The 22,317-nt window shown below is 38.3% G+C and overlaps 1 protein-coding gene across 1 annotated transcript in view; it reads right to left on the bottom strand.

The window, feature by feature from the left end:
- Positions 1 to 15: 15 nt before the first annotated feature.
- Positions 16 to 22,317, bottom strand: part of map3k5 (mitogen-activated protein kinase kinase kinase 5) — a 93,425-nt gene continuing 71,123 nt past the window's right edge. The window contains 15 exon segments of the mRNA XM_085132425.1: positions 16 to 1,177; positions 2,363 to 2,439; positions 2,546 to 2,667; positions 3,880 to 3,992; positions 4,090 to 4,333; positions 5,790 to 5,895; positions 6,836 to 7,021; positions 7,354 to 7,522; positions 8,163 to 8,340; positions 8,716 to 8,733; positions 9,900 to 10,077; positions 12,809 to 12,966; positions 16,605 to 16,710; positions 18,874 to 19,010; positions 19,306 to 19,433. Coding sequence (XP_084988551.1) covers positions 1,117 to 1,177; positions 2,363 to 2,439; positions 2,546 to 2,667; positions 3,880 to 3,992; positions 4,090 to 4,333; positions 5,790 to 5,895; positions 6,836 to 7,021; positions 7,354 to 7,522; positions 8,163 to 8,340; positions 8,716 to 8,733; positions 9,900 to 10,077; positions 12,809 to 12,966; positions 16,605 to 16,710; positions 18,874 to 19,010; positions 19,306 to 19,433 — 1,981 coding nt within the window. The 3' untranslated portion in view covers positions 16 to 1,116.

The following is a 22,317-nucleotide window of genomic DNA, read 5'->3' as shown; positions in this document are numbered from 1 at the left end:
TTCTAACACAGTTCCTTCACAGCTTCAAGATGAAAAGTTTTATTTTAACAATATATCACAACAATCTTGAATCAGATCTGAAACAAAACAGACACAAGGCTCACCGATTCCCCCCCAATTTCTGACATTATGGTTTAAAATATTAATAAAAAAGGACATCAAGGTTCTTCCATATGAAGTTTGTTTGCATGTCAGAGTTTTCATTACAACTTATATATTTGACTGAATGAAGCTGACACAACACATGCAAGATAAACACAATTTTGCCAATTAAGTGAGTATGATCTATGATTCGTGATACTAGAAAATACAATAATACAGAATTAATTTTTCACATGTGCTCATTGCAAACTTGGTCCAATCTACATGGAGATTTGACTGTGTTTAGAGATGTCTTTTTCAAAGTACATAAATGTCATCCACATAGAATTATATAACACTATATTTACATAATAGATTTCTTAAAAATAAAATTGTAGATTCATATTATAAAAGGAAATGTGGAAAAAAAAGCATGGACAATTTAAATAAGTCTCAGTTTGGAAAAACAAAAAAACAAAAAACAAAATAAAAGAAAAAACAAAAGCAGTACATGGAATGACATCCTTCAGATTGCTATAACAATTAAATTAAAACACATTTAAATAAAGTAGTGATAAGATAAGCAATGATAAAAATATCAGTACAGATGAATGTAGTATTTTGTATCTCAGGCCTGTATTAGAAAACGGTCAGTTGTAAACGTCACATCTTGTAAAGACAGGAGAAAATGGTTTTCTTGACAGTTTTCAAGATTTCAATAATAGATTTTCCTACCAGCTGTCATTTTAAACACACCTGTAACAAAAGCTGTGCCCTGTCCATCAGGTATAACAAAACTAGTGGCACTTCTCATTAATTTTTACTTTCAAAATGACCTAATATCCAAACTCTTTGTTTTCAAAATTATAAAATACTCAAGAAGATTGTTGTGTGGGTGGAAAGCTGCAGACTTTGAACATGGTCAACACAGCTTCTTCTCCAGGATCTTGCTTTTATAAACGCTGAGGTAAAGAGGAGTTGTTGGGGACAAAAAAAAGTCCTGGCTTCTCTGAGTGGCTGTCACCACTTAAGGCCTTAGAATAGCTTCTGCCTGTAGTCTGTGATGGCCTTCCATAGCTTACACAAGACCCCACCTCTGTCAAGACAAACAAAATACTGTTAGCTAAAAGCACACACCAATGAATATTATACCATTTGTAAGAAACCATCAGCTGTCAACCTACTTGAAAATATCATATTTTAAATGGTTTACTTTGTCCTGAGAGTCAGAAGGGACTCATGAGCACAGATCACACAGAGTTAAGACTGTACGGTCATGAAAAAGACAGTTTTCCCTGGTCTCTGTGTAATAACTAATGTTTCTGTATGACTTTATCGGTACAACATTACTTCAGTTCATCAATCTGGTTGAGGTTTGGAATTTGACTGGGCTATTGATTCCTTTCCTGCTTTTTTAGCCCTTGGGATCATTGTCCTGTTGCATGACACAATTTCAATCAACCTGTGGGTCAGATGTGCAGACAGTAAGTTCCCTTCTAATGCAGCAACATCAGAGGGTAACATCACCCCCACCCCAAAACATACAATCACACAAAAAAGACCTAGAGATACCCTGAAGCAATTTAGTAGATATGGTGTGTATAGCTGAATGTTTGATATGACCACAGTGTGGCGCCAGATATCAAACACAACCAATAAGAACTTCATAGTAGTTTGTTTTATTCATGCTTCACTCTAAATTGAACGCAGTATAATTAGTATGCTTGGACCTGCAGTGCTGCAAAGAAACTTTAAAGAGGAGGTGAAAACTGTTGCAGTAGCAGACATCAATACTCATGTTTAGCTGTGTGTTGTGTAACCTGTTTGAGGAATTATTCAGAGCTATTTTCATCCTAATAAAATTTTAGAAGACATCAGGTTAAGCGTCACAACCTGAGCATGGCAACATAGCTACGTCCAAACCAAACTGCCCACGTTAGAACTTACAAGAGCAGTATCTTACTGACCTGTGAGGTCCCTGCAAATTAAATTAAATTTTGGTTTATAAACAGATTTACAGAATTTGTGATAAATTAAGTCCTTCGTAGATTAGCCTCAAAGAACTGCTGAAGTACAAAGCTGCCTTCTGAAACTTTTGTGTAAGAACAGGAAATGCAACAACACACTCCCATTATGCAACGCTCCCATCTTAACCCCTTTGTTTCTCTTCCTGTGATCAGGTACAAGTTTCAGCACGTATTTTGGGGACTAAATACTGAAGACAAAATATGAAGCAAATATAGAAATATTTAAAAGCAAAAGAAAAAAAATCTTTTTCTACCTCAGTCTTAAACTCTTCAGATCATCTCTTGTGACATCATGAAGGATGTCGTTCAATGTATACTCCTCATTGAGTATCTAAAGAAACAAAGTGGAGAAAATTATATTTACAGAAATTTTTTTTTTTTACTTGCATCATCCTAAAAAGGGCTTTGTTAAAAAAATAAATAAATCAGAGACCCACCCTGTCTATGGCATCCTGGTCAGCACCGTAACGTGTCAGCCAGCTGGTCAGCTCTGGGTCGTCACGTCTCTCTGCAGGTTGGCTCCTCTGTCCCTCCAGGTCATGCGAAGATGTGGGGGTGTCTAACAGAGTAGATTTTGAGAAGACTCCATGAAATAAACATTTAAACATTAACAAAACAACCAGTTTAAAGAGAGATCAAACATGCCGTACACACAGGAAGCGCAAGTATCAGATGGACATAGCTGCTGGGTCTGGGCTTTAATCATCGTTCTTTCTAGTGGCCAGCTGGGGGGATAAAGTGTGAATGCACAGAAATCTATGAGAAAGTATTGTGCTTCTGTTTTGGTTTTCACTTCAACAAGTAGTTTCCTAAAGAGTTTAAGTGTTTTTGGACATAGCTACCTTTTGATTGACACTCTGCTAATGTATCGTATGAGAAAAGAAACCAGATAAGACATTAAAACAGATAAAACTGAGGCTGTGAAATAGAAGGTGAACAAATAAATGATGTCCCGGTGGTTAGGTCCATATTTCACAGCAGCACTCATGTGGAACTTTTTGCCATGATTGTTTGCTTGTAAAGCAGCTTGTAAAGATGTAACTGTTGCAGTAACAAGATATGCTGCTTTTTCTCTACAAAAAAGCAAGTCACAGTCACAATCGCTGACAGCTTTGTGCAATTGTGTAAACTGAACATTTAATATTCTTAAACCTCCTTAAATGTTGCTTTCAAAGTGACGTGCACTCTTATTTGGTCAGATAAAAGCCTCTGTATAAGAGAAATGGCCACAGTGGATGAAAATATCTTAATTTAAGTGTACTTTGTCTAATAATGAGGTAGCAAGTTAATAGTTTTGCTTTGCAGCTACAGGACAGAAAATGGTAGCAGATTGTTTAAAGCTGCTCTACTACTTTCTTATAATGAGTTTTACCCTTACAGAAAAGCAACCATCATCAGTGGATATCACCCCCCCCCCCCCCCCCCCCCCCCCCCCAATCACCAGCTCGGAGTTGGATATTGGAAAAGCTGATTAGACCAGCAAATTAGAATTAGAAGTCACTTAATTTACACCTCCAGTATGTGATAAGAAAGCTTTGTTCATGTGCATTGTTCCTGTCATGGCTTGTTTAATTTGTTTACTGAACTAGAGGGAAAAACTTTTAATTAACATTGGCTCTAGGAAGTATAAAGTACATTTTGATTTAAAAGTCAGAAGTGAAAGTCGAGTCTGTTCAGTGAGAAATAGCTGGTTTTAAAAAGTAAAGATAGACTGAAAATACCAGAAGCAGCAAAAGGAGTGTGAGAAAGTAATTCAGACTAAAGTAGAGACCTTCAGGCTCAGTTCGCAGCTTCAGTAGTCTGATCTCTTGCTCTCTCTCATCCAGCACTTGTTGCAGGATGGACTGATACTCCCTCTCCTTCTCCAGCAGCTGTTCCAGCAACCTAGAATAAAACAGAGAGATGCAGGTTAAAATGGATAAACTTTGGTTAAATGAAGAAGTCCTATTCTGTTGTTAACGGCCTTCAACCATATGCCTACCTGTTGGTCTCCAGCTTCATCCTCCCTAGCTCCATGCTCACGGAGCGCTGTGCATTGTGGGATTCGTGGGAGACGGTGGAGCTGAGTGTGCTGACTCCCGAGGTAGCCACCGTGTCATCGTGAGCGGCGCCAGGAGGCGCCCGGCTCTGGTGCGTGGAGGTTCTGTCCGGCTCACCGTCATCATCGATGTCCTCCTGATCGGCTGCATCACTTTCTGAGGCCAGACTGAAGTGAGGCCTCAGTTCTGCATGCAGAGAGAAAGAATCACTTTTAGAGGAAGCCCTGTAATAAAAGTGATCATGAGAGGTTGTCTGAACTGTTAATTCCAGAGACTGGAATCAGTTGTGTTTATTTGATTAACACAATGCCGTTTCATTAAAGTGCCCAAATGTGAAAAACTGAGGCTTATTGTTGAAATTGCACTTGCTATTTTTTCTCAAGATATTAAAAGAAAACATATCAAGAAAGCATTCTACTTTTTAACACTTGTTATGTTATTATAAAATATTTTTACTGTTTCAGCCCCTTAAGAACAAATTGGGGTCTGTGTAGCCAAAGAACTAAAATGAGCTAAACACCCCTGGATTGTTTCAGACTGTTTATTTACCAATAATTTGTTTACTAAAATGAAAATGTCAAGATTTTCTGTTTCAAGTAGTCACTCAGATTTGCTTTCCACTGTTATCTGTTGGTTCCTTCTTTTTCACCTCAACTTAGGTAACAGCTGTTATCTTTAACCTCATTTAATTGATAATTTCCACCACAAGGAGACACGAAGTGCTGACTCTGATGAGTAAAGCTGTTGGTGTCAGATATCATTTAATACCAATACTGATATTTTGCAGCAGTATTAATAATGCATTGAAAGGGGATTTGTACACCATATTGCTGTACACACACGCACACACACACACACACACACACACACACACACACACACACATATATATACATATATGTGTATATGTATACACACACATATATATATATATATATATATATATATATATACACATATATATACATATATGTGTATATGTATACACACACATATATATATATATATATATATATATATATATATATAAATGTACCATGAGTTACGTTTATATATGTTACAACAACATCACAGGTTTCAACTAATATCTGGTACTGATACAGCATACTTCTTATGGGTTATGAGTAGTGAACTTTGTTGTAACGTATGATAAGATCTCCACTCGAGTGTGTTTTTAAAGATTCAAACTTGATAATGAAGCAAACACTTGAACATCGTTGGTTCTTTGTTACAAAACACCATTACAAAGGAGGAAGAAAACAAAAATAGCGCTGGGTGTCTGTGACATAACTATAGCTAAATTTAGCACTCATCCCACTGATGTTTTATGAGTTTAATTCTTTGGTGAAAACAGGAAATAATTTCACATTGTAGATCTGAAACTCTCTTTACACAATTCAACTAGAACTTCTCCTCATTTCAATCTGGGCCTATAATCAGCTAAACATAATATCTGCCCTGCATGAAACTCAGGTCTGTTATCCATTCAAGTTATCGCCCCTTTACTTCCTGTCTTTAAACAGGCTGTGAACACACACAGGCCTGCGCAGCAAATGCCCTCCTCCTGTATCAGTAGTCGTGCCCCGAGGGAAGAGTCATAACTTATTTACTGGTGCTCTGCTCGAGACACTGATGATCCTACCTGGCACCAGGATTGTGATGGCAGTCTGCACAGCCTTGCGGATGATGTTGTCCAAAGCGAACATCCAGTGAGGCTTGATGTTGTGGTTTCGCAGCACTTTGTTCACCTGGAAATGGAGAGGTTCACACTCGTAAGAGCACGTTTTACAATGTTTTACCTATTAGTGATTCTACACCTAAAATAAAAATGAGTTCATTCGTATTTGCCTCACAGATTTCATTCCAAGAATTGTTCTTAAGAGAATTGTTTATACTTCATTTTAACTTCTGCTGCAATAACTAAATATCCCCAAAGGGATTTTTAAAGCAGCCTACTCTTCATGGCATTATTAATATTTGCAGTCACGCACTGTGAAGCTCTAAATTTTTTGCAGCAATCACCAACAGGAGGCACCAGAGCTTTATCTACCAGCACGATTACACAATCCCACTTACAAATATGAAAACAACCACTCGCTCCGTGCCATTTCATCTGCATAACTGCATTTCTGAGGGGGAGAGCAGATGAGCCTTTTAACATTATGTGCAATTACTCCTGACAGATCTCCCCCTTTTATCGCCTCACTTAAAGGTTACAAGTATTTCCACAGTCATCTGTCTAATCTCTGAGCAGGAAGAAAAGCAACAAGGCAGCCCGCAGCTGTCTGCAGCCCATTTCAAATGACAACAATTACACTGTTCAGAGCCTTTGTTTTATGCAGAGGCTAGAAACACCTTTGCCTTCAAATGGGTACTTAATAACAGGAAATCATAGAAAATAATGACCCTGTGAGGAGAATTACAGCAGCAAATCATCAATGTAGCAGTTCAGGTTTGTGACCTCTGCAGACTAAAATTTGATCTTTACTGTGGGTAAGCTAAAAACACTTGGTTATAAACTAAAAAGCTGCAGCAAACACAAGACATGTTTTATTGATTTGGGTTATATTTCATATTCCAATTATGATCAATTATTCATGAGCCCAGTGGGATATCACAGATGAAATGTAGCTGAGATTCATTGGATTGACCCAGTATCTTTTTCACGGTATTTCTATTAGCACTTACAGCATCCTGGAAGCCGAACAGCATGATCTGCAGTTGACTGATGGCAGTGCTGTCAAAGTCTAGCTCCAGCTTGAGCTGAGACAGGGTGTTGGCGATGATTTTCCTGTCTGCCATCCGAACAAAGTCAGCAAGACTCACCACAAGGGTGGAGATGTGCTGATGTTTTAGCTTCATTTCCTCTGAGCCCTGAGGTAGGAGGCAAGCGGGGAAAGAAGAGATGAAAATGGTGGTTTAGGTTTACAACAGCAGCTTCCAACTAACATTCCTATCAGATAGACTCAAGAAATCTTTTCCATGCTTAAATTATTTTAGTACAGTTTAAAATTTGTTTAATTGTTAGTAATTCATTTGAGTATCCCTTTGGCCATTTGGTCCCCTCATTTAATTAACTGTAACAGCTGAGCCAATCTTTCCATGCACAGCCTGGCTACTGCACTGGAATGCCTGTGAACAAGTGTGTGTTGTTGATCTTGTAATGTACTTCTATATCCATCTATTCATTCCCAACGGTTTCCAACCTGTGCCAGGGCTTCCATCAGGTTGGCCACCACCTTGGCCTGATCTTCAGTCAGGATACGGTGCAAGGTAGCTCGCCTCTCGCTGTCTTTCCGAAGCATAAAGAAGCCAGAGTCCTTCTCATCAGGTGATGGAGGGGCACTGTGGTCCTCGAAGTTCTCCACTGGAATGCTGAGTAGAAAAAGTAGAAACCCCATTTGAATTTTTTGTTCCTTCTATATGTACAGGTTTTAAAATCATTGCTTTACCCTCCCTATTGGTACTAACCAGCAAGGTTAATTAAGTATGTTTTGCTGGTGACATTAAATATAAGATAAATAAGTTTTTGCATTGCTTTAAACATGAACATGTTTAAATTTAAATCACTGTAGGACACAAAACCCAGGAATGAAACTGGGCCTGTGTCAATATCTGTAGTTCCTCAAACAGCCACTGGAGGTGAGCTTCAAAGGCCCATCCGGGGAGTCTGTGATCCAATTTTGGTGAGTGTAATTCTAGCACTTTATTTACATTTCATTTAGCACTAATTAGCAGGTATCTATGTGATGCATCCATACAGTCTATGAATAGAGCTTGATAATCAGGCTTGCCAGGCTCTGCTTGAGAAAAAAACCCCAAAGAGATAGAAAAATTTCAAGACATCTCAACTCAAGGCTTCAACACGGATGTACATAAGCTAATGGGTGAAGTCACGGTGACTACATTTTTTTATACTTGTTTAGTCTAAATCAATACTATAGTCATAAGGCTGTAACAACAAATGAATAATTTAAGGCAAAATGACTCGTCTGAGATGTCCAAGTTGTTCTACCTGAGAAAGAGGGACCTTTGGCCCTTGACATCCTTTTCACTGTAGCACTTGACGCTTGGCTTGAAGATGAAGGGGTTGGTGTTGAGGTCATTGTCAGGGGAGACGGAGCCATACTCGCTGCTGCTGCTGGTGTCTTCCACTACAACGGGCACTGGCAGCGAGATACTGCGGAGATACTCTAGAAGAGACAGGGAGCAGAAGATGGAACAAAATCGTAAAGGTGTTTGTTTCATCATCATCTAACTAAAGATTTTGCTGTATAGCAGCATGCTTTCTGTCAGTTATGGTGTTTGTGTGCAACTGATCAAATAGATTACAAAACATATTCAAGCATTTGGGAAACCATGTTGTTGTTTACTCTCTATCTTGAATCCTGGCAAAAGGGCAGAGTCGTAGAAGGCAGGTAGCTACCACCAAGAGAAAAATGTAAACCGCAGCCCAGATCCTATTCAGTAAAGCAGGGTGATGTTTCATGGAAATGACATCTAGTTTATAAAGTACTCCCACTAGTGGTAAATGTGTCTGAAAAAGTGCAGAGAGCAAAATTACTCACCTGATCCTGGTGTCAGAGCTGCAGGGAGAAACAGAAAATATGTGTCAGCAGTTAAAAAAGAACAAAACAGAAAGCAGGGTAACATTCAAAGCATGCAGAGAGGCACACAGCTTCTTTCTAATCTTTTGCACTGCTGCGAAGGCACATGACTGATGCCATGGGGTGAAAACCCAACAGGAAATGACTATTTTACAATCCAAATAATAAAGGATGCGCCTGCAATTCTTAACAATTAAAAAACGGTTTTGGCACTAGATGAATCTAGTAATCACTACAAACAAAGATTTTTGATTTTTGATACTAGAAGCTTTCTGGTTTCTGGTTGTAGCCACTAGTATTACTACTGAAGACTATTTGCTTTAAAGCTTAATCTAAAGAGATGCTGTTTGTTACCTTATTAAAATTTAGACGACTTTATAACAATAATAATAGAATAGCAACAGAATCGTCAATAGGATATCCACTATTCATTTATTCTACACTGACAACTCCTAAAAATGGCTGTTGCTCGATAGGCTTTGAATGAGGAGTTTCTTTTTTCCCCTCTTAGAGCATTACTTGAGGTGGTTGATTTTAGCAGTGGGGAAGATCATTATGAGGTTCACGCCATTCCCTTATCAAGGCTGTGAGTAAGTAGAATTCTGCTACATTCCTGGAAGTCAGAGATACTTGCAGCCTTCGATAAGTGGCTGAAGGAATTAGGAAATTTGTTACAATTAGAGAAAATTATGTCAAACAAAGCATGTCTCTTTCAGAAACTTTGTTTACCAGTCTGACTGAAAAGTTGAAGTCACTTTTTATTGGTCTTATGGATTAACAATGTCACAGTTTTATAATAATGTGTTCTAGTTTGTATGTGAGCCTCTGCTATTATCCAACATAGGGATTAAGGTAACTCCCCCTCCTGGATTCTCACACTCTTGTTGTTTTAAACAGATAAGTCCTTGTTGTGGAGCTTTTATTGTGCATACAGTATATAATCATTATCTACAATTGCTTCGCTGGTCTCTCATCTGCTTGGCTCGGCGCTTGTAGTGAAACTGAGAGTGAAGGAGATAAGAGAAACTAGCACGGCTGCAAAGCAAAGAGTCGCAAACTTTCCTGAAATAAAACGAGTTATTTAAGTTATAGAGGGGATAGTCTTGGTAATAATGTCATTGTCTTGTAGCTATGCTCTGATCCACCTGTGAAGCTGCCCTTGCTCTTCTTTTTTCGGCTGGTGACGGTGAGGAACTCATCGGTGAGCAGGTCGAGCGCGGTGGCACGTCGGTCCGGGTCGGGCTCAAAGCAACGAAGGATAAAGGCTTTAGCCTCTGGTGACATGGACTCTGGGATCTCTGGATGGATTTTAAACATACCCACCTGCACAAGAATGACATGCATGAAAGACACTCAGAATCTATATATCTATATAACAAGTTTAAAGAAATGAGCATAGTGTCAGTTCAAGCAGGAGAAAAAGTCAAGCTAAGCTGCAATCCTGGCAGATCAGCTGATCTCAATGCCTGCCTACATTAGATGATGCGTCAACCTTTTGGCAAATCTCATATATGGTGTACTGTTAAATCTTTTTTAGCCTGCCCATTGCCTATTCACCTGCAAGCCACTTTGCAGCCCGCTTCCACCACAACTCCTTCTTTCCTACTTAGTCCCAGTTCCCTGTTTTGTACAGCTAGCCTTGCTTCTGCTGCTCTCATAACATGCTTTTTACGCACGTGCATGGAAAGACAGGGGGTGGAAAACTTAAACAACTAACAGTAACTTCTTTTGGCTACAGTGGTTCTGACTGAAACACATTTAAAATAACCGAGACAGTGTGAGGTTGCCGAAATGGGCAAATTATCTGATTAAGTTTAAGAAGCAAGAGCAATGAGCAGAGCAGTGTTTACACAGTGATGTTTGAATATGAGACTATCCACGAGGCCTGGCTGTGACTTGGGGCAGCAGCTGAAAGTAACAACACTTCGAGCACAAGACTCTCATTAAAAACATGATAAATTCCTGTTGTTGATGTGCAGGAATTTAAGATTAGCAGGGAGATATCCCACCCCTTCAGAAATTCCAGAAAGATGACTGAAAGTATATCACGAATGTTTAAGAAATGCTACAATGCAGTGCAGACAAAACACAACATCTCCTAAGAGATTTGTGACTCTACTCGCACTTCTTTATATGCGGTGATCTTTATTGATAAAATGTGATGAGATCCAAGTTTCCCCTTTCATGTTCTTTAAACTTCAAAGCATCCGAAGCAGAGCAGCATATTTAATTAAATCACATCATATGGAAAATTCCATGATTCAGAGCTTTGACAGGAATGCTGTAATGTTTTCCAGACACCTCTTAAACATCTCTACTGCCCCTAATGGGCCACACATAGCTTATAACAATAATTCACTGTACAGAGTGCTTTAAATTTCCATCCAAAGCAAATGCACGTGTAAACTGTGTGGTTAACAAGATCCAGCAAAGACACACCCACACAGAAACTAAAGGCCCACTGTAGAAGTTCCTCTTACGGAGCTATGCTTTTGTTTGCATTCAAACAAATGTTCGTGCACAGACAGTATTTGTAGTTTCTACTGGGCTTGGTCAGATTACAGCCTGCAGGTTGAAACCAATGCAGGTGCAGAATGACTCTGGTTTTGTTTTCATAAAAAGAGGGAACTGATAAGCATGCATGAAAGACTGGTGGTTATTTTGTTTGTTAGTTGACTTCTTTACGTTGAGCACCTTTTTTTTAAGACATGGAACATAATTCTGTAAATAAAACAGATGTAATGGACACAATGTACTCTGTATATTAGCTGTTTATATGTACAATAGGTTTCCATAAACAGCCCTGGGTGTGCTGGATGGTTGGCAAAGGTTAAAGCATGGTACATGGTGTCATGCTGGAGGCATGAAGGCATAAGGTAGGGTTTTTCCAAAGAGAACAGACACAGTTTTCCACCTCTCCTTACTTCAGCTGAACAAACAGTTTCTCTCGTGATTTCTCCCCACAAGCAGACACTTGACGGTGTCATGTTTAAGTCATGTGATAACAGCTGAGTCACCTTCTTTATTAAACAATGACATTGCAATATGATAAAAGCTGCAAGTATCTACTGTTTGTGCTCTGAATACAGGGGTTTCAGTTCAGTTCTTGAACTCTGTTACAGTAGTTTTATATAGTTCACAGCTCAAGAAATCAAATTTATCTTAAAGTGAGCTTCGATCTAACCAATCACGTCATCGAGTGTGTGAAACAAACTGTTATAGATACCTTCAATCTCCCTTTAAGCCAGCTGTCTTCCCCTCTTAAACAGAAGGAGTAAAAAGCAGCTGTGGGAATGAGATGACCACATTTGTTCTTACTGACATCATAAGTATTTAAAAAAGCCTAGAAGGGTACCGTTACATAAGGTCAGAGAACAAATATTTGAAATTATTTGAGCACAGGCTAAACGAAAAACTAAATAAACTTGCACTGAGAAAAGAAACAAAAGTATTGGTGAGACTCTTGTATCCTGACTTCAAGTTTAAACATAATATTTACTTGTATGACTTTGCAGTTTTTTTGTGGGTGGATTTATTTATTTTTATTAGCTCATACAAGACTTTTATCCTAACAGTACAACAGGTTTGGCTGGTGCATGATTGACAGCTACTGATATTAGGAGATTTCTTGATCAGCAGTTGCATAAGTTTCCCTGTTAATGCTAATGTAGACATTACTCAGAAATGTAACAAGAAGAGTTTTCAGTCTTTCTCTTGTAGAAACAAACCCTCTTTCAGTCATTTTTAGTCATGGTTTGAAAAAGACATAGATAGGATATCATGCATTTGGAGCAAATGAGTAAAGCTGATATGCTAATAACACGTGATAGCAAACTATTTGCCCTGTCATACTGGATGTCTCAAGGGTGCAATTATCAGCTCTCAAACATCCTCATATTTATTGACCTGGCAGAGCTGCAGCTGTTCATTGCCACTGTTTTTGAAAGATGCCGTTATGAAAACAGCTGCTCGCCAGACTTCTACTTTCAGTTTTCTAAAATTAGACATCATACCCAGCAGGATATTGGGATATGTCGCTGTTCAAATCTCTCACCTTGAACATGGCGGCCTGTGGTTCTCCCAGTTCATAGAAAGGTGGCTTCCCAGTGGCCATCTCTATGATGGTGCATCCAAGGGACCAGATGTCTGCTGGTTTGCCGTATCCCCGTGGGCCCTTGTCTATAATTTCAGGAGCCATGTATTGCAATGTGCCTGAAAAACGATGCACAAAAAACGATAATAAACACATAATGAAAACTCAAATACAACCACTCACATTTTTTACGTGTCAAACAAATGAAACAAAAACATTTCAATTAGTGAGCATTAGAGGAGGTGGTGGGTGGATTATGGGTGTAAAGGTTTTGAAACCCAGACTGAATTTGTGACGCAAATATCTAATTCGCTCCTGTTACTAATAGCATTGCTAGAATGTTGTAAAAGTGCAGCAACTCAGCGTATGAATGTCAACAAACTTGGACATACCACAGGGTTATGCAACAGCTATAAAGGGAACGAGGAGGGAATGGTTCATTATTATGCTAACTAAAAGGGACACTGCTGGTATTCTCATGGTGAAACATACACTTCAGCTGAGAGGTATACCAGATTTTAAATTATTTATTTCTTGCTTATGTAAACAACATGTGCGTAAATATAGCATCAATGATAGCTGTTCAGTTTATATCATTATATAATAATATGCTAATTAGTCACAGCCTCATTTTGCTTATGTCAGTTAGCCTTGGTTAAAGCATGCTGTCAGATAAAAACAATGTTTAAAGATAGTTCAAAGGGTCAGCAATACCAATTTATTTTATTGTTGTTCATGTCCTAATCAATCTCGTAAACCTGCATCAAGCGCAACTACCTGGCATCATTTTCCACCACAACCTCTGTCTTTTAATATCACAACACTCTTACTTTACTCCCAATCAAATAAGAGTTAATGAACCATCCAACCAAATAACTGAGCAACTCAGTCATGGAACAATTAAATAATTCAAGTATTGACTATAAGTTTCCTAAATGTGAGGGAAAGGCAAACACTAATCTTGATTACACCCAGTTTAAAACTATTTCTTAAACTAACCATCTCTTGCAGAAAAATGTGCTTTTGTTGCTTATTTTGTTCCCTCCTCTATTGTTCCATGTACAGCCCCAATACCAAAGAATTGGGACACTGTAAAATATAAATAAAAACAGAATGCATTGATTTGCAAATCTAATAAATCTAATAAATCTAATAAATCTAATAAATAAATATATATATAAGTAAATATATATATATAAATAAATCTAATAAATAAATAAATAAATATATATATATATATATATATATATATATATATATATATATAAAAATATATATATATAAATAAATCTAATAAATAAATATATATATATATATATATATATATATATATAAAAAAAAAAATATATATATATATATATATATATATATATATATATATATATATATATATATATATATAAATAAATATATATATATATATATATAAATTTTGTAATTTTTATATTCTAAGGTCTAAGATTCATGCCACACTACAGTTATTGGCAAAATCAAGAAGTTTGCCAAGCTAGGCGAGTGGCTCCAGCAGATCCCGGGAATAACATCAGAGATCTCTGTCCAGAAGAGCGCAGTCCTGGGAACAGCTAAGATACTGCGCAGGACCCTCAAGCTCCCAGGCCTCTGGTAGAGGACCCGAGCTTGAAGGATAAACCGCCCGCAGGGGCGTGCTGGGTGTTTATATAAATAAATAAATAAATAAATAAATATATATATTTATTTATTTATTTTTTTTTTTTACAAAAGAACATGAAGCATATCAAATGCAAAGTGTCTCAAAAAGGACAACAGAAACTAGTACTAAAAACTAACCAGTACTACGAAGAAACAGCTGCAGGAACATTCTACAGCTAATTGGGTTAATTGGTAACAGTTCAGTAACATGACGGGAGTTTCTCAGAAGCAAAGATGGGCAGATGGTTTGTGGAACAATTTCAAAATTATAACAAAGACTTCAAATATCTCATCATGTAAAGTACTAAATATTATCAGAAAATTTGCTGATAAATCTCTGTGTGCTTGGCACAATGCTGAAAATCAATATTAGACGCCTGTGATCTTTGAGCCCTCAAACAACGCAGCATTAAAAACAGGCATGACTCTGACATGGTGACTATGATCCAGAAACACTGCTGCCTTCTTTGGCCTCAAAATTATTTAAAACTGACTGAGGCAAAGAGGAAAACTGCTGTGTGCTCAGATGAATTGAAATTTTAAAATCTTTTTGGAAAGCATGAATGCAGCGTCCTCTATACAGACGAAAAGACTATCCAGCTTTTTTAGAACACATTTCAACAGTCTGCACTTACAGTATGATAGAGGTTCATTAGTGCCTATGGAAACATCAGTGTGCACACCTGCAAAGGCACCATCAGTGTTGAAAGGTATATACAGATTTTAGAGCAACATATGCTCCAATCCCAGATGTCTTTTTCAGGGAAAACTTTGCATATCTCAGCAAGACAATGCTAAACCTCAAACTGTATCTATTACAACATCATGAAATAAAAAATATGACAAGAAAGACCTGAGACTATTAAGCGGTTTGAGTGCTATATCAGATAAGAATGAGGCCAAATTCCTCTCCCAAAGGTCCAGCAGCTGTTCTCCTCAGTTCCCAGATGTTTACAGATGGTTTTTATAAGAAGAGAGGTACACTGGTAAACATAGCCATATCCCAGCTTATTCCCGTGTTTCTCAGTTTAAACATTTGACATGTTTTCTGTGTTTTATTACGAATAAAATATGGATTTTTGAGAATTGCAAATCAATGTGTTCTTTTTTAATTTACATTTTAAAAAGGGTCCCAACTTTTTGGGAATTTGGAGCTTGTATAACACTAATGATGAAATCACTGTTGCTGTTGGTAACTCTTCCGGTTTGCACTGCAGAGCTCCAACAAAAACTACTAAAAATAACTTTCATCTGGCTTTTGTTTTTTTGATCATATTCATAAACCGATAATGTCTGTGTGAGGTAAAAGTAGCGTCAGCAGGGTTGTGAAAGAACTGATGTAAATGCCAAAAATAGCTTCAATTTGAGCTAACAAAAAGTGATGACACAATTCCTGCAAATTGCCAATCAGGTTAGAAAAGATTAAACGAGGCTTATGGCCTTATGTGAGAAACAGCAACGAGTTTTAGTGGTGTCAGTTAATCACAGCTCAGTCCAAAGCAACATTTTCAGGTCCACGCTGAAGGGAGTCTTTTGTTCTAATAATAGCCTGCAGGCTGCTTATCCGCTGCTTTTTAAAGCTTGTGTACTGAGCTAAAAACAGGCAAGCACACATTTATAGCAGGCGTGGGTTAAGAACAAGGAGTAGCCCAGTTTCCTGAAAGAGCTCCGCCTTCCAGGGTAAGTCCCCGTCTGCCTCGAGCAGCAGTCAGATGCTCTAATTCCAGAGGTCAAACTATGCTACAACTGGCAACTGCAGTGCTGACATTACAGGTCTACATATGAGGCTGATCTAACTGCAGACTCAAGCCAAAGCCAGAGTTTCTAAATAGGAACAGCCTGCTATTTTTAGTAATATCAAATACTGTCCAAGGACTTAAATGGGATTACTGCTCTGAAATAGTCACAATCAAACAACAGCAGTAGGCTTGATACTCAGACACTACTGAGCAAATTTTAACAAAGGATGTTTCATAAAGTTTTCTAGTAGTCTCCCCACAACAGGGGAGACAACTCTACTTGGCTTAAGTATTTCATACTGGCTTGCTTATGGGGAAGAGAATCTAGATAGTGGGTTGGCATGTACCTGTGAAAGTCTCAGTGCAGGGGTTGATCCCAGCCAACCTTTTGGATGTGCCAAAATCGGATATTTTCAGGACGCCACTGTAGGTGTTGATGAGTACATTATCACCCTGTGGATTGAAAAGACATTCATCAGAACAGATGCACCAAATTCCAAAGCCGTGATAGCATTGATGACGTGAGATGCTTGCAAATCTTGAAACAGTAGGTTACAACACCATGTGTGGGAGGAGGAGGAGCTCTAAGCCAAAACAGGGTGATTAACATTTATGTGGTGCTAATGAAGTTTATATGACTGAGTTGTTAAATCAGAAGGATGTGTCTTCTAACTCTAATGACTACCTACGATGGGAATGTTATGAGTGTTGGTTTGCTTTGAGTGAGATAAAAAAGGGAGCGGCCCTTGCTTTAAAAAAAATAATTCCTGTTGTAGCCAATGGGCTAGCAAAGAAAATGGTGTGAGCAGCTGGGATGCTCTTTGAATGCATTTGCAGCAAATCAAAGTGGCTGTGCAAACAGTCACATGGAAGACAGACTACAAACAAGCAAACAAGGTTTTAACACGCCCTAAAAACTGAAATTCTGCAGGAGCCGAATCACGTCACTCTGAAAGCTCCTCTTTTTCCAAAAAACAACATCTGATTACTTTTTGTGCGGATGAGTACTGTGATTTTTTTCCCGTTTTTATGTTTACATTCCTCAAATGTGTTGTATTCTTCTGATAAAGTTTGCAGTTTGAAAACATTCAGAGATCCATATGTGCATTAAATATCATTTTACTTCTACGTCCTCCTCTTTGAGATACTGTGCATCCTCTGCTGCCAAGTGAAAAAGATCTGTCCAGAGCAACACCACCAATTCTGCGCTAAAAAGACTTTTCTGAATTCCAAATTTAGAAGGTTTCTGTTTGATCTGATTAAGTCAGACTGCTGGGGAATCATTTATCTCTTGGAGGTTTTTTTATAGCAAAGATTGTCAAATTCACCACCACTTGAAGTGGAAGCAAAGGCACCTTTTTAATGAGTTCGTAGCAAGTAAAACCTGAGTGTTAACCTGAGTTTGTGAGTGTTTTAAAACTTTGACTTTAAAAGGTTCCAACTCATCTTATGAAGACGTTTGGTCAGGACTAGTGACAGAAAGCTGCTCTGCTCATGCCCTGACTGCTGTGTATAACTGTGGTAATCAAGGAAATATCAGAGAAGCTTGGTGCAGACATGGATGATTTCCCCCCTACACCTGAACATGTGCATAAACAGTGACAGGAAACAAATTTAAACGTGAAATAAAATGCAAAACAAATTGACTATATAAACACATCTGATTCCAGACATTCCTAAAACTTTATTGGTTAGAGGTCTGTGTGATTGTGTCACCTCTTGTTCCTCATTTTGGACACAGAAAGGAAAGGGGCTTGATGTGCCTCAAAAAAGACAATACTGAAGCACTATTTGCAAATACACAAGAGGAGAGAAGAGGTTTCTGACCATCAGTTGACTCGTTAGGAATGAGAATGTGCTTCAAAGTATGATAGTGATAATGTTTCATAAAGTTGGAGGTGCTAAATTAAACATGTAAGGAGTATGAAGCTGATCAGAACTAAAAGTGTTTCTTTCATTTCTCAGCTAGTGTTTTTGCAGCAGACCACGCAGAGATCATCTGTCTGTCACACGGCACTTTCTTCTTTTCCTGCTGACAGAACTCGAGTTGCTGTAGTTGGTGCATGTTTGTCGACTTAATGTAGCTCTTACACTTACTAGGTCTTCTGTTTACTAAACCTAAAGTAAAGGTTAAAAATGCACCATGTCCTACACACTTTTTTTTGTGCAAAGTTGTGCTGTGGCAATGTAGTGCACTTTGTAAAGTGCAAACAATGAGAGCAAATTTAAGATGTTTTGAGTTTATTTTGTCTGAAACTCCTGGGCTTTAACATGAGTGTAAAAAGCTGCAGTTTCACAAATGGCTATATGAGGTTGGCTGCAAAAACAAATGAATCTCCACTGACCACCATGTTAAATAATCATAATTTGTATGAGTGCAGCTTGATAACATTAGCTGATTACTTTCTGCTTCAACCCTTCACCTGAACATGGTCACTGTTGGCTGGCTCCAAAAAACTAATACTCCACAGTCCAATTGTTCAATCCATCTTTCATATGCAGTCTATGCTTACGACCCCCAATTATCTATAGAAAGTCTTTCTGAAAATGACCCTGCAGATGTCACAAAGATGAACCAACAGATTGTTAACTCTGCAAAAACCCTTCTTTTGTTACCTTGATGTCTCTGTGTGCAATCTGGTTGTCGTGCAGGTATTTGAGCCCCTCCAGGATCTGCCGTGTGTAGAAGCCGATGGTGGGCTCATTGTTTTTCAGTGGGCCCCACTTGGACCTCAGCAGTGCAGACAGACTCCCTGAACACCAGCGGACAAAGTACAACAATGATCAATATACTCACTCTCAGCAGAGATTAGCAGCAGAGGACTAAGGCCATTATGTACAGGTTTATACTACGTCTCTGCAAATCACCCATCTTATCTATAAATGCAAACAGTGTTTTTACTGTTAGTGTAAGTATGACTGGAAATAACACATTCTGACATCAAAAAATTTATTTTGTTTCATACTGGTTTCCCTCTATTTGGACAATAAAAATTATTTCAGGACAATTAAGTTCTAACAGTTCCACAGCATCGGGAAGCGTCTCACCTCCAGGCACCTGCTCCATGAAGATCTTGATGAAGCCATTCTCGCTGATCGAGCCCAGGTACTGGACAATGTTCTTGTGCTTTAAGTGCTTGTGGAGGGCGATCTCCTCATGAAGTGGTTGAGAGTACCTGTGTAAAAACAAGTAACAGTACATGTTTCTTTTAGAGATGGACCGATCCGATATTACGTATCGGTATCGGTCCGATACTGACCCAAATTACTGGATCGGATATCGGTGAGAAATAAAAAATGTAATCCGATCCATTAAATATCACAAAAGCACCTTACAAAACTTGCTACACGGCGTAACTCGGCTCATAACTGTAGCACGTAGCAGCAGTATGCATCACGTGATAGAGCAGCTGTGTGTATTTGTAGCCTTGCTAGCAAACCAGCATTTCATCTCCGAGGAAGTTATCCCAGAGAGAAGTAAAGCAAGTGTGTAAGTTCATCTCTGAATGTTTGTAAAGCGTTCCCACGTTAAGCTTAACAACCGAGATATGGAGCGACTGCCTCTCTCTCTCCCTCTCCTGCTGCTGCTTCAATCGTGAAACTGCTTAATGATCAGCTGATCGGCTTTTCTGTCGCGAGTCCGTCTCTCTTGTTTGTTTTTGGCCCACTTCTCACCAGAAAGAGGAAACCAGCGGCTGAACAACAGCAGCACGTTTAAGCTTGATATGCTGTTGTTAGAATTTATTTAATATTACTTTCTACACCAGGATCCTTTTCTAGCAGCTGACCGCTGGTAACTGTGCAGGGGCGGATCGAGTAAAGTGTAGCCAGGGGGGGCCGATAGGGCATGAACAGGCAAAAGGGGGCACAAAGACATACTTTTCTTTCTTATTCTCATTTAAAATGTCTAGCTTTTAATAAATAATTATCTGACTCTTACACCCAAAGTTTTAATCTGATGTAAAATATATAGAAGTCCATTACTGTATATAGTAACTGTTAAGTCTAATATAGTAAGCTATACTACTTTTTCCTTCCGGAAGATACCATCCGTGCAGTCTGCAATTCTGTTGAAGAAAGATGTTGAATCTATTTAATTATTCTTGAAAAATAATTTATTTTTGTGCATTTTCCCCCCTGCATCAAATTAATTTTGATTACATCGATTAAGCATCATGAGGTGGAGGGTGGTTCCCTTTTTCTTTTTTTGCTGGGAGTTTGCAACCCTATTAGTATAGTACTCATACCAGAATAGGGAGGATGGAGCAGGTTTAAGTTTATTAGATTGATCAGTATTGCTGAACTATGAAATATTTTGGGCGCAGTGTATTTTTTACATACAGGTTTAACAGAATAGCTTTAGTGTTGTTATTTATTTAAACTTGAGTATAAACTTATACAAAATGCAGCAAGATATTAAAAAATTTTATTGATTAAAAAACACACTATATCGGATTCGTATCGGTATCGGCAGATATCCAAATTTATGATATCGGTATCGGACATAAAAAAGTGGTATCGTGCCATCTCTAGTTTCTTTATATCCTGAACAGAAATCTGTGGGTCAGTTACTAACAGCAAACGTGGAGGAGTCAATCAACAGCCAAATTGGGAAACATATAAGCTGATTTGAACTGTATAGCAGCAGGTACATCTAGTTATTATCATAGTAAAGTTGAAGGTAAGTGTATTAGTAGCACACTTAAATAGCCAGATGTGTTGGTGTCTCGTGAGTCTACAAATACTCTCTTTATTCAAACAGGTGATTGTGTTATTAGTTGAGCTACAGCAGGTAGCGCCACATGTTTAATTTGGCAGACTTTTTAATGCTTTATGCCCTTCCAGATGTAACCCCAAAGGGATCCGATCAAACTGGGAATGTTTTACTTGTTAGCCAAATAGTGTAAACCACAAACAATGGAAGTAAATGTAAGAGCTAAAATCTATGTAAAAAAAATTCTTTTTTTAACATATATTAGACAATTTGTTCTGCACAAAACAACGATTTGTTAAAATAAGTAACTATCTTTGCTTGTGGCGGTGTCCTGCTAATGTGTTTTTTCCTTCAGGTAAAATAAACCTGGTAAAAACAAGACAAACTGAGAAATAAAAGATTAAACCAGAAAATCAAACCGAAGCTAAGTCCTGATATCTGACCAGAACAACAGGTACCTCTGTACTAGGAAGAAATGCCCGTGAGCAATTTCTTTTCACATTCAGCTCTCTACATGAATCACACCCTGCCTCTCGCTCTCGCTCTCTCTCTCTCCTTCTCTTCCTATCTTGAGATTTCACTCCACTTGTGAATTATTTACCCAAATTCTCCACATTCTTTGCAGTTGAGCGCCCTGCTGGCTTGCTGATGTGATTAGAGGAACAAAGTGTGAAATCATCTAGTCTGCAAAAGAGTCTTGCAGTATGAGATGAGTAGGTGGAACTATGTGGAGACAAGCATTTCGAGCAGAGACAGTGATGGGAATAAAAAGGCAGAGGGTGGGAGTTTGCATTCACAGCTCTCCACTAACCAGTCACTCAACTGGATACCAGGCTATGAGAGCCAGACACCACCAGGGACACAGCTGAACTGAGCTTGGCACTCTCAGCCAGAGAAAAGGACTAATTTTTAATGACACTCCAGAGCTTGTGACACTTGTTAACATTTGGGCTGAAATTCAATCTTTGTGCAGTACAATAAACAGATGATACATATTATCTTAATACAGTGCCCCTATTGAAATTTCTTAATAACCAAGTGCTTTGATGATTATTGTAATCCACTATTTGTCACAATCTCTCCTGTGAGTTTGCCAACAGTGGTGCTTATTCTGCAGCTTAGGTAAGCTCAGTGTAACAGGACATGAAATGTCCCTACAACAGTTGCCTGGCCTGTGAGCCAGTCACGTAATACTAGACAGAAACGACCGAGCTAGCTGACTTGCTGATTTTTCAAAATAAGAGCTGGATATTCTATTAATAAAATTAAAGAAAGCTAAAACTTTCACTACCAAATATGCTTGGTTGACCATTAATATGCTTGACCAGCCAGCCCAAATAAAGTTT

The sequence above is a fragment of the Neolamprologus multifasciatus genome, chromosome 15 (genome assembly GCF_963576455.1).
Source record: "Neolamprologus multifasciatus chromosome 15, fNeoMul1.2, whole genome shotgun sequence".
NCBI classification, from domain to species: Eukaryota; Metazoa; Chordata; class Actinopteri; order Cichliformes; family Cichlidae; genus Neolamprologus; species Neolamprologus multifasciatus.
The sequence above is the reverse complement of the archived record's forward strand: the minus strand, read 5'-3'. Positions and strand labels throughout refer to the sequence as shown.